Source organism: Macadamia integrifolia, chromosome 2 (assembly GCF_013358625.1).
Source record: "Macadamia integrifolia cultivar HAES 741 chromosome 2, SCU_Mint_v3, whole genome shotgun sequence".
Taxonomy (NCBI): domain Eukaryota; kingdom Viridiplantae; phylum Streptophyta; class Magnoliopsida; order Proteales; family Proteaceae; genus Macadamia; species Macadamia integrifolia.
This window is the reverse complement of record NC_056558.1, coordinates 43407927-43421021: the sequence shown is the minus strand read 5'-3', so window position 1 is coordinate 43421021 and position 13095 is coordinate 43407927. Positions and strand designations below refer to the sequence as shown.

Sequence of the window (13095 nt, the reverse complement as noted above, 5' to 3'; positions counted from 1 at the left end):
TTTTATGGCACTTCACGGCCAGTAGATTGGAGAGTGAGAAGAAAGTGTGCAAGCAAATGTGATGCAGCGCATTCATCAATGTGTTCCACTACCATTACATGACAAGTTTTTCTGTTCTTGAGAAAGGGATGTTTATATACACATCTAAGAGTAACAATAAAACTTACAAGCTCAAGAAATTTAACAGACTAAGAAAAGGAAAACCATCATATAGTCCATCATCTGAAAAAATGCGAAGTTTAGGAATACAAATAGCCAATGCACTTTTAAAGTAACACTCACTCAAAGTGGGCCAACTTCAAAGACCCCTCAGGTCTCAAAGATGGTGTTACTTGACAATATAAGAAACCTGTTAAGGTCAACGCATATGCAGCCACTCTGCCAAGTAGTTCCAAAACATTTGCAGCTTTGCTGAGAAATAATCATATTCTTTCCAAGTTAGAACCATACTCCAAAAGAGAAGAATTCACATCAAAATTACAAAAAAGATGCCCAACATTGGGCAGAGAAGCCACGTACTTCCTAGAATGTTTGTGGAGATCCCAATGGAGAAATTTTAAGCGGTTGTCCTCTAATAGATCTTTATTAATAAATTCAATTGCATTTGCAAACTCAGCACGAAGTATGGATTCTCGGGGCTTCTTCTCTATTGTCTGTTCAAAGTCAACAATTAAATTAACAATTAAATAAAATAAATACTGGAAATTCCCACCACAAGGATATCAAGTATTGTAGAGGAGTCTTAGCATCCTAAAAGATTTATTAAGAGCATATATTACCTTAATTAAATTCAAAATGATTATTGGGTTTCCATATCTCTTGACAAGATTCTCAAAATGTAGTCTAGTAGCTTCATAATTTTGATCCTTCTTAGACACTGGAATGAGGTAGAAAAATGTCAGTGAAAACAATTATAAGGGATTATTACCTCGAATGCTACAACTTGAAATAAGAATTGCTTACATATAATATCAGGTTTTAAATTCAAGCGTGAAGTTTCTTGGGACCAGAATAGGGGAATCGAGCCCCGGTTCTGCACAACAGAACTTATTTGTGTCGGGCATCCTTCAGGAACATCTTCAAAGACAATCTGCTCTGTCTCAACATCATTAGCCACTCTACCCATCTCATTTACACCTCGTTTGAGATACCTGCACCAAACAAAACAATGAGGAGAAAAGATAAGCAGCTGACCTCCAATATCAACATCATAGTAGAAAACAGTGTGTCCTTGAGAAAATGGAAACTTCTGTCTTCCAAATTGTACCACACAAGCAGAGGCATCATAATTCACCATCTGTGAGACCCCTTTCACCCCATGCCAACAATCAGAGCCAACCATATTGATGCAGATGCATCACATTATCTGGAGCCTTTCTGCTTATGCAGTCTATTAAGATCTTAAGTAATTGCTATGGTTGATCTCCTAATTTGAACCAACATGTAGTGCCTCCAGGCCCCCTGTAACTGCAAAATGTGTAGAGCATAAACCATCATGGTTTTAATGACAACAAGTCTAGTACTCCCAAGAATAATCCATGTGGGCCCTTGTAACGGAAGGGAATGACCCACACACACAAAAAAAAGGATAGCCTGTCTCTTTGAAATCCACAGTCGCCAAGAACAACCCATGTTTCCTTGAATGAATATGTTTGTGGCAAATAACAGGATCTCAATATACTTTACACATACTTTACAAGTCCTAGTTAATCACCTGGTGCCAGCAAAATGACGTGAGCGCCTAGCAATGAGAGTGAATTTAAATTCCCTCCCAGAAATTGAAAGTTTAGCCTACATGAACAAAATGTAAATCCATCAGTAACACAAAAAATTTCCAACATCTACACAAGGAAATGCTTATATATTTATTTCTACAACAAAATCAGAAACCATGGAATCCAATGAAACTGCAAAAGTTATACCAAACCATCTATAAATAGCCCGTCAGGTGTAATCATTTGACACAACAAGCCCTATGCAAATAGTAATTTCAGTCACACCATCAAGTTGCAAATATCAGAAAACTTGATAGCGTTAAACTCTGTTTGGATCACAAGAACCCGAACTGCCATGAAATTGGCTACATTTTACATTGAGTATAGTAATCCGAAACCATCCAGCTGGCAGATCCGATTCCCAACAAAGGAAAATAATTTCCACAGCTTAAGAGAAATCAAACTCCACAATTTTAGGTGCCTAATAATCATGGGAACTGAAGCACAGAGGCCAAATACACAGTTTCTGGTTTGCCGAATATCTCCACCTGATGTAATGCAAATCAAGACATTCCCATCTTTTTGGATTTTTGGGGTTTTCGACAAGAATATACAGGAGGACCAGGACTAATTGAAAAGCAGTCGTTCTTCCCCATAAGGAGTAAATTTGAACAGTCATCTATAAATTGTTCTGCATCAAGTTATGTCTTTGTATGTATTTGTTAAATCATGTACTTAGAAACAACAAACCAAAGTCATTTCCCAACACCCTTACCTGTTTAAAAAATCCATAGACCAAAGCAACTGTCCATAGAGTATTCTTGAGGTGATTTCGTATTCCTCTGGTCAAGTATTCATTCCAGACAAACATTGTTTCATAAAGGACTTGTCCTGTCTGATTATCACATAAGTTCTTTTGAAGACTACGCATAACATGGTATGAGTAGCTGAAAAAGAAGTCCTTTGTAAGATCCACTGTGCACAGGAGCTTCTTGTATCTAAACCAACAATAAGAAAAACAAAAAAGATAAGGAAAAAAATCCAGTAAATACACAATACCCAAAATTTAGTCACAACTGGGAAAGAATAACGAATTGTAAAACAGCAAACCATATCAAAAATAAATCAGCTTGTACACCTCAAACCAGTATGATACCTTGTTACATTCAAAATGCAATATTAACCCCACAACAGTATAAGTTTGTGTTCGTACAATTGCGGAAATTCAACTGCCATATAGCATCATCTATGAAACTGTAAAACTAAAAAGGATGTAAAGGCGGGGGCAGAATTCAATCCTTACTTTTAAGATACAATTCCACAACTTTCTTTCATCTTTAAGGAACACATTATAGCATAGACTAGGAGGGAAGTTGGATCATCTTCAAGATGTCATCAATTTAACAATGAAGGGTGCATTCTCACAAATACCAGAGTTTGAACAAGTAATTTCACAATGTTTTGAAGCTTATATACTATTATGATAAACCAAAAAAGGAAAATTTTAGATTATTTGATCCAAATCAGTAAATTAGAAGCCATGAGTAAAACAATAACATCAAAACAGTTTCCTCCTCCACATTACATAGGTATTGAACAACTAGCATCTCCCTCGAGAGCACCATGGGCATTTTACATTTACATCTAGAATGGACAAAGACCTGTTCTCATTCTTAAAATTAGCCATTTTTGACCGCACAGTAGGATTTGGCAGTGGAATCATCTCGCTCTTGGTGACTGCATATACTGTATGGCCACAAATTGCACCAATCTGCCTTCTTTTCGTAATAAGCAGCATGTAGTACGGCCCCAAAAATTTAATGAACCCTAAGAAAAGAGAAGCAACATTAGTGCTGCAACGAAAATATCAAGAATCATTTAAAGAATGATATAAGATTTTGCAAATGAATCATACATACCAACGATTCCATAACAAGTGGTGACAAACTTAAGTCCACCCGTGGACATGTTCCCTTCATGTATCCGCTTCAACAAATCGTAACATTCACCTTCTGAGTATGTGGTAGAATCCTCAAGAATATTCAGCTCAGAAGGCTCTAATCTATCTATCTTTAATACTCTCCAAAAGGTTCTACTCTTGTCTCTACCTACCATATAAAAGTTCTGTGTACGAAAAAAGTTCAAAACAGAATGTATAAATTGTTTGAAAATCACAAGGGAAGATGAACAGATAAGTTGAAATTTATAATATACATACATAATGTACTTGTGTAAATCAAACTTCAGTGCAAAAACTCAATAATTGCAATCATCATGTAAACTAAAACCAGATTAAAGTATGTAAAATAACAATGCCATCAAATCTTCAATATTACCACGTTAAAGTAAGGAACTTTACTTTGTAAAAGGAAAGAAATTGTCATAGGAACTCCTTTTGCTTTGGCGTAAAAGAGTTGGTAAAACAAATTTTACCATAAAATTAGATTCCCATCGTTTGTTTTGCAACTTGGAAATTTTTTATCAAGTAAATTTTATCAAAAACCATACTTCTACCGGAAAAGACCTTGGAAAATTTTACACATAAATCAATAGTAAAATTCTCCCTCTTCCTGGCAAAAATCGAGTTCTAATCTCTGCCCTTCAGGACCGTATAATGTAGGGATAGATTGGACAACCAAACCAGACCCAAGACTGCAGGAACTTTTAAACTAAGAACAACCAAAACCACCCAATAGTAAACAGCAACAACAGTCCAACTTAAACCAGTCAAGAAACCAAAATTAGTAGATCCACAATCAGGAATTTCAGGAAACAGAGTTTGCATCAACAATTAGAAGTTCCAGCAACAGAAATAGAGTAATTGAATAAGTAGGATCAGAATCAAAACATATCAGGACCGGATAACCAAATCAGAACTCGATTCTAACAGTAGGTTCTGAAATCTGGCATTAACTTCTGAATTTTCAGCAGAGTATTATCAAGGAACTAATAACACATCTAAGGACTGATTTGAAAGTCCAACCCATTGGAGAATAATAGCAGCAGTCAAGTTCCATACAGATTTAAACAAAACAGAATTCAGAATTCAGATCTGGGCAAAATCCATAATCGGCCAGAACTGAATAACAGTCCACTTCAGCAGGAACCAGTGGTCTGATTAGCCTCAAAATTGGATCGAACTTCCTTCAGAATAGGACTAACCTTCGATCAAAATTAGAAGGCCATCGGATGGCCAGAACTCCCAAAACAGCTAGGCCAACAGTAGATAAAATAGAGAATCTTAACCCAGAAATTCTGTACACAAATTAGAACCCTTACCTGATTGTTTTGACAGCAGTAGAACCTTGAAAACAAACTTGAAAGAAATAAGAAAGCTTGAAGAAAACCTCCTGGACTTCACGCCACAAGGAGTCGCTTGGATCAAACACCAAACCCTTCTTCTTTGATCAAACACAAAGAACCCTCATAGAGGAGAAACGCAATAGCATCTTTTTTTGTTCATCAAATTGTGTCTCTACTAATGAGAGCTCTCCTTTATTTATAATAATGATGGGGGGTTACATAAAATAGAAACTAACTTTAGTTTTCAAAAACTGAAATAGGAAACAAAAAATTAGAAACTCACCTAGTTACTAAACCTAAAAATAGAAACTTACAAAATAGAAAGTCCTTTAGTTACTAAAACTGGAAATAGAAACTAACTTATGACTGAAAATTAGAAACTAACTAAGTACTGAAATTATAAACTAAATAACCCCATCAAAAAGGAAACTAAAGAAAAAGGAAACAAATCACTAAATCTCGTATGCAACCTTAGAACCCCGAATTTAGACCCATAAAAATAGCCCAATACACTCCAAACCACATGGACTGAAGGCCCAACACGTATACAACCCAACCCTAAGCTTATTCCTAATAAAAAAAACCTAGTTTGGTGAAGAATCTGCATCACTGTAACTTTCGCAAGTTCTTTCCTCCACTCCTCGATGTGTTTCCAGCTCTGCAGCGAATGAACCAGACATTTGTTTCTCCACTCCTAAATCTGCTGCTACAGAACTTTCTGGCAATTCACTGCAACGACGAAGAGCTTATCCTCTACTGAAATATGGGAATCATAAGAAGGCCCTTTCAAGTCAGATTCACTGCAACGACGAGGACGGAAATGATAGAGTTAAGGTTTGGGATCGGTGGCCCCACAGCAGGTTCTGGTAGCATTGAGTGGCAGAAAGAGATGGTCCCTCCTCGATTAAATATTAAACATCTATTAGTGTCTATACTTAAGTCCACCTGAATTAGGCTCATGGTCCCTCCACGATTAAAGCAGCTCTGCATGACATTTTTCCACTGGGAACCAGCAAGGCATAGAGGGCAGGACAATCAATCCAATCCTTGAGAAGCTCCTCATTACCCAATTTTTCTGGTATGCAGACTTGAACTGCTACTTCCTTACAATGTCTCTTTAGTTTCTCACGTCTAGAATCCTCTGGTGTTGCATGTGAATTAATGGCAGCTTCCTTTTCAAAATCGGCTGGAGACAGGGGGACCTTGCAATTCGACTTGTTTCTTTTCAGACTATGTGCCTTTTAATTTGATAGCATCGTCTTCCGACTCTTGCTGGATACTATTTCTTTGCTCGTGGACTGGTCGATGACCCATCTCTTTGTACCCATTTGAATCTCCGGTGGTTTTTGCTTGTTTTGAAGGAGTACTTCAGCAACCTTGTCGTCAGATTCAGTAGAATTCTGCTCACTCATGTTGCATCATAAGTTGTGTCTGGATTGACGTTATTGTCTTGGAAAACACTGCGGTAAAGCCGATCCTCTCTCCAGTGGGATTGCTCCGGCCACAACACATGTGACTCTTGAGGAAACCCTTCAATAAAATGCCTCAAAGAAACGTAGTGTCTTGGAAAATCTTACAAAGAGATTTTAGATCTTATAATTTGTCACTCTGTAAATTTTATATGTGATATTTTACATTGAAACAAACAGAGCCAGGGGAAAGAAACAAGAATTCCAAAAAGATCCAGCCATAGGTCAAAAAGCTCTATCAAACCTGGAACTAACCAAAGGATGTGTCCACCATCCACCCACAGGTTCAGGAAACGAGCAAACATATCAGCTTGATTAGCATCAAGATCTAAGGTAAATCCAGCATGTGGTGGCTTAAGACAAAGACAATGATAATCATTAAGGATTGTCATTTAACAGAAGCACAAAAAAGTTTCAATTTACAGGACTAGATTAGGAAATCTCAACTGAAAACATGTAAGGGAACCACATCAACCCACCTCCCCCCCACAAAAAAAAAGATTGAACCCTAGGCTTTTCATAGTGATGACAACAACAACTGTCAATAATAATAATAATAATTATTATTATTATTATTATTATAATTATTATCCCTGATTATTATTATTATTATTATTATTATTATTATTATTATTATTATAATGACACTGGCAACAATGATGATAATAATAAACAAAAATACTACTAATAATGATAATAATAATAATAATAACAATAACAATTATTATGACAACAATAACAATGATGATAATAATAATAACAAAAATACTAGTAATAATGATAATAATAATAACAATATCGTCCACTTTCTTGATGGAGAAATATCTGCCAAATGTCAACTCTGTCGGTCCTCAAATTTTGTGGATATGTCGTCCACAAAATAATGTCTAGAAAAGTTCAAGCACAATCCCAATTTCTCATGTGGAGATATAAAGCTTCAAAAATTGGTTGAACATTCAGCTTTGGAGCTAACTTTGATTTAACTGTTGAAAGTACAAGAAGCAAAAGTCCTAACATGGTGGGCCATAGTGTGGAGATGGGACCCTCGAATTGAACGTGGCTAAACCGCATGGAAGCTGCCTATCCAGTGACTGATTTGACTAGAGGAGCACTCAGCACTCCAAGTGGCTCAAAAAGTATCTTTCCCATAGTAATAACAATAAAATATTCTACTAAATGAAAAAAATGTATATATAATGCTTTAAGAGCCTAAAAATTTTCGTGGACGCCAATCAAAGCATCATTCAGGAAATGCAACATCAACTTAGTTAAAACACGAATATTGATATATGTATATTACACACTCAGCTCGGTTATGATATAAGCTCAAATTTTCAATTTTTGTGCTCAAACTATCATTGTCTTGCTTCATCACCTTCTTTTGCAGTTCAATAGCTGCAACGGCAACTCAGGAAATGTGGGAATACAAATGGGAAAAAAATGAAGATGAGACGGGATCTATTTTTTAGCAATTCAAACTCATTAATTTGACGTCCAAATATGATTCTTTTGCCGTTAATCTCTTCTGTTTAAATGCCTAATACACATTCTGGAGGAGAATTCTATCCTTCATTAAAGAAAACAACCAGAGCAGGAAACCATGATTATAGTTGAATATTCAGTACGTGTCTAGAAAAACTAATGAAGCGCCAGATATCATTACAACTGGCATTCTGAAAGACAACAGAAATAAATATATAAATTAGATCATAGGAACAACGGAATTTAGTTAGTAAGAACAAATATGAATTACAGACCTGATTTATAACCTACAAGTCAGCCGTTCAAATCATTACAGAAAGTCGAAAATAATCATACTCATTAAACACGACTTGGCTAAGGAAATCAACGTTTACAAACGATAGTAGCACACCATTAAAAACAGAAAACTTTCGACATAATTGCTCCCAAATCCGGAACAAAGGACGGAGCGTCGAAATTTAAAAGAGTAACCCAAATAAAAATTATGGGATAAAATTAATTTTAACATCAAATTAATATCTTCAAAAACTACGCCACAGATTAGACAGACAACCCAAATAAAAAAAGTAACACATAATAACAAAAGAAGTCGTCATAATTGATTTACCGATCGAGTCTCGTAGAGCTTGAATTTCTGCAGGTAACAACGGCTCTGGTCCGGCTCCTCTTCGATCCAAGCCTGTGGCTCGTTGTCTGACGCCATGGTTCGGATCCCGAGCCCCAGGCTCGGGAATGATCACACGTACATGCGTTGTAAGAGATCACCAGAGCTCGGAACTGCAAAACCTAAAACGATGCTGCTCGGTTGCTTCAAATATAACATTTTCCTCCGAAATCCTTCAAGGCCAGCATACGCCCTTCGGTTCCATTCACAAGCCAATACGCAATCGAGCAAACCAATGACCAAGTTCAGATAAATGAGAGAGAGAGAGGGAGGGAGATGTTCTCAATCTGTACAACCCAGCTAATTTTAGAAATAACAAAACTTTAAAAGTGAGAAGGGAAGAAGTAAGAAGAAACCAGATTTAGAATAAATATGATTTTAAATGAAAACCTAATGAAGAAATAGGGGGGGGGGGGGGGGGGGGGGGGGGGGGGGGGGGGGGGGGGGGGGGGGGGGGCGGGCGGGGGGGGGGGGGGGGGGGGGGGGGAGGGGGGGGGGGGGGGGGGGGGGGGGGGGGGGGGGGGGGGGGGGGGGGGGGGGGGGGGGGGGGGGGGGGCGGCGGGGGGGGGGGGGGGGGGGGGGGGGGGGGGGGGGGGGGGGGGGGGGGGGGGGGGGGGGGGGGGTGGGGGGGGGGGGGGGGGGGGGGGGGGGGGGGGGGGGGGGGTGGGGGGGGGAGATCGTCAGAGGAAACAATCTCGACAAGAAGAAGTCTGTTTGCTTTAAGGGAGGCAGTTTACACGAAGAACAACTGTAGATGAGACTCCAAAATTTAACTAGAAAATCAAACTTTTAGAAGCCTCTCAGAAAAGAAACCACGTTTACCATTCTAAACTTACATCTGAGATAAAAGGAACCCGACAATTCCGTGAACGCTCAACCACAAAATTAAAATGAAAGAGAAACAATGGAAAAATATTGTATTACTTTCACTTACTTGCAATATACAGAAAAAACAAGGAAGCAAATAATGTGTATTATAAAAGGGTTTTTTTGTGCGGAGTGGTGGTTTCTGTGGTTTTGTGGGTGAATCTTACTATTTTTTCTGATGATTAAAAATATATAATACATGAATTAGGGGTTATGGTTTTTTTTTTTTCCCCCCGCTTTTTGTAGAAAATGGCTATGGTTATAAACATGAAGATACTATTTTTCCACTAGATTCAAAATAAATTTTTACAGTACCTGCATTGGCGCTTGAGTTGCAACTTCAATTTAAACATGGGTTTTTTTGGTCTTTTAAACTAAACATGGTTTAAGTGCATGGTATCAGAATGAGATCACTTACTCCAAAAATTATGATACAGTTATAGATTGGCATACAACAATGATCTTGGCTTGATTTTCTTTAAAAATTGATTTTTATAGTTTTACCATTGGTTTATATCATTCCGTTAATATAGGATTGACTAGGTATGAAGATCAGCATATGCTTAGATTGGTCAATATATCCGATGTGAGACTAATACCTTACATAATGGTTGGCAAGGTCAACACTCACAACGAATAGATCATTGGTTCAATTGGGTTTGTATTTATCAAAAAAAATCCATGACAATAGTGTAAGAATTTTAAACTCAAAATCAGAGACCGAATTTATGGATGTCAATTATCATTTGAATTGAATCAAAATCAATCCCTTAAATCTAAAACCTCGTGATGAATTGATACCATTCCAATTTTTTTAGATTGTATCAATATAACTTTTAAGTTGAAAATGATAAAACATATTAGAAAAACAAAAAAAAAACAAAAACAAAAACTCATCCGATGGTAATTTACCATCAAATAATTTTTGGCTATTTGCTCTCAATTGATATTTTTTAAAATTTGACTGTTGTCAATTAGCTACAACCCCTACTAGTAGCCAAAAAAATATAATCTAAAATGATATACTTTTTGAAATGCTAAAACCTAGGATTTTATTTTTTTTTTGTAAGGAGAAGGTTTTTATGAACAACCCTATGATAAATGTGAATTATTCCATCACTTTGGCTACAAAGAAGGATTGCAGTTCATATGACAACCAAATTTCATTCATCGTTTTACATCCATAATACCAACACAATCGATTTTTTTAACGATTTTACCCTTTAACGACACCGATACTTTAGACCCCTATCGGATCCCACTCCCCATTTAATCATTGGATGCATAGTATGCATGCTGACCAAACATTATTTATGCTCTTCTTTAATTCTTTATTAAAACTCAATAAAAAATTAAACTATGGAAGATGTCCAATTCGACTCGAGTCAAACCAACAGATTTGAAGTTGTACTCAGTCATTAACATTTTATTTTTAAAATAATTTTGCTATTTACCACATAGGGGTTAAGGAAAGAGTTTTCATGGCATGCGCACAATAAATAGTCCACCTTGTTATGTCGTGTGAAAATGTTGTATGACAATTTCATATATTATAAGGGTGTTGAGATCTTACCGAATCAACTCAAGTTAGCTCGAATATCAGTTTTGGTTTGGATTATTGTGAAATAAGGTGAAAATCATACCACATCAAAGCGGATCAAAATAATAAACACATGGAAACTATACTGAAATCAAACACATTCTTATATAAAATCAATAAAAAAATCAAATCAAAATCAAAACCATTTGAAACCAAATATTTCCTCTTAATGATTTGTTTCGAATTCATCTATTTTCACACTCAAACCAATGAAATTGGGAAAAAAAATATGCTGCCACCTAGGTTATAGCCAATCCCATGGTAGTAGTCGAGATAATGAAATCCTATGAACAAATTTGAAAATATCCACCTTGGGTAAATTTTGTCACCCTTATACCAGAGATTCTATTCCCCTGTTTGGTACCAGGGGTTGCAACTACTTGGCTGCTACAAGGCGACAATTAAGTTTCGTTTATGAAATTCCATCAAAACTAAATAAAATCAACCAATTGATAGATCCAACTCCTTTCCTTAGTGATCAATGTCCATGTTAGCCTATAATTACCTAGGCGAGCGACACGCGATGAGCTGATGATCCAATTGTTTTAAAGTGATACAAAAAATAACAAATACTTAGAGAACAAGACGCCAATAAACGTTGAATCATCGCCTCACTACGTAAGACTCACTCAAATAATTAGAAACAAATCATAGGCAACATATAGGTGATAGGTGCTAAGGAGATGAATCGAATTGACACCCTTTTTCCTTTGCCAAAAAAAAAAAAAANAGCGCCAGATATCATTACAACTGGCATTCTGAAAGACAACAGAAATAAATATATAAATTAGATCATAGGAACAACGGAATTTAGTTAGTAAGAACAAATATGAATTACAGACCTGATTTATAACCTACAAGTCAGCCGTTCAAATCATTACAGAAAGTCGAAAATAATCATACTCATTAAACACGACTTGGCTAAGAAAATCAACGTTTACAAACGATAGTAGCACACCATTAAAAACAGAAAACTTTCGACATAATTGCTCCCAAATCCGGCACAAAGGACGGAGCGTCGAAATTTAAAAGAGTAACCCAAATAAAAATTATGGGATAAAATTAATTTTAACATCAAATTAATATCTTCAAAAACTACGCCACAGATTAGACAGACAACCCAAATCAAAAAAGTAACACATAATAACAAGAGAAGTCGTCATAATTGATTTACCGATCGAGTCTCGTAGAGCTTGAATTTCTGCAGGTAACAACGGCTCTGGTCCGGCTCCTCTTCGATCCAAGCCTGTGGCTCGTTGTCTGACGCCATGGTTCGGATCCCGAGCCCCAGGCTCGGGAATGATCACACGGACATGCGTTGTAAGAGATCACCAGAGCTCGGAACTGCAAAACCTAAAACGATGCTGCTCGGTTGCTTCAAATATAACATTTTCCTCCGAAATCCTTCAAGGCCAGCATACGCCCTTCGGTTCCATTCACAAGCCAATACGCAATCGAGCAAACCAATGACCAAGTTCAGATAAATGAGAGAGAGAGAGAGAGGGAGATGTTCTCAATCTGTACAACCCAGCTAATTTTAGAAATAACAAAACTTTAAAAGTGAGAAGGGAAGAAGTAAGAAGAAACCAGATTTAGAATAAATATGATTTTAAATGAAAACCTAATGAAGAAATAGAGATCAGAGTCCAGAAGGAAACAATCCCGAACAAGAAAGAAAGCTCTGTTTGCTTATAAAAGGGAGTCAGTTTACCACAGAGACAACTGTGATGAGGACTCCCAAAAAAATTTAACTGAGAAATCAAACTTTAGAAGCCTCTCAGGAAAAGAAAACCAGCGTTTACAATCTAGAACCTTAGATCCTGAGATAAAAGGAAAACCACAACTTCCGTGAACGCTCAATCCACAAAAATAAAATGAAAAGAGAAACAATGGAAAAATAATTGTATTAACTTTTCAATTACTTGCAATATAAGACAGAAAACAAACAAGGAAGCCAAATAATGTGTAGATACTACATGAGTTTTTTTTTTTTTT

General features: G+C 36.8%; 1 protein-coding gene across 2 annotated transcripts in view; it reads right to left on the bottom strand.

Moving 5' to 3' along the window:
• The window catches only part of LOC122066653 (phosphoinositide phosphatase SAC2-like), a 37487-nt gene extending 24457 nt beyond the window's left edge, over window positions 1-13030 (bottom strand). The window contains exons 1-10 of one of the 2 annotated variants that reach the window (XM_042630502.1): window positions 12812-13030; window positions 12275-12618; window positions 3635-3839; window positions 3377-3542; window positions 2491-2713; window positions 1715-1791; window positions 964-1151; window positions 780-877; window positions 520-653; window positions 283-411 (exon numbers count right to left, since the gene is read on the bottom strand). In XM_042630502.1, the coding sequence (XP_042486436.1) occupies window positions 283-411; window positions 520-653; window positions 780-877; window positions 964-1151; window positions 1715-1791; window positions 2491-2713; window positions 3377-3542; window positions 3635-3839; window positions 12275-12370 (1316 nt within the window). In that variant the 5' untranslated portion in view covers window positions 12371-12618; window positions 12812-13030. Of the gene's footprint in view, window positions 1-282; window positions 412-519; window positions 654-779; window positions 878-963; window positions 1152-1714; window positions 1792-2490; window positions 2714-3376; window positions 3543-3634; window positions 3840-8576; window positions 9024-12274; window positions 12619-12721 lie in introns of both variants that reach the window. The other variant, XM_042630492.1, reaches the window with a different exon arrangement.
• Window positions 13031-13095: the final 65 nt, after the last annotated feature.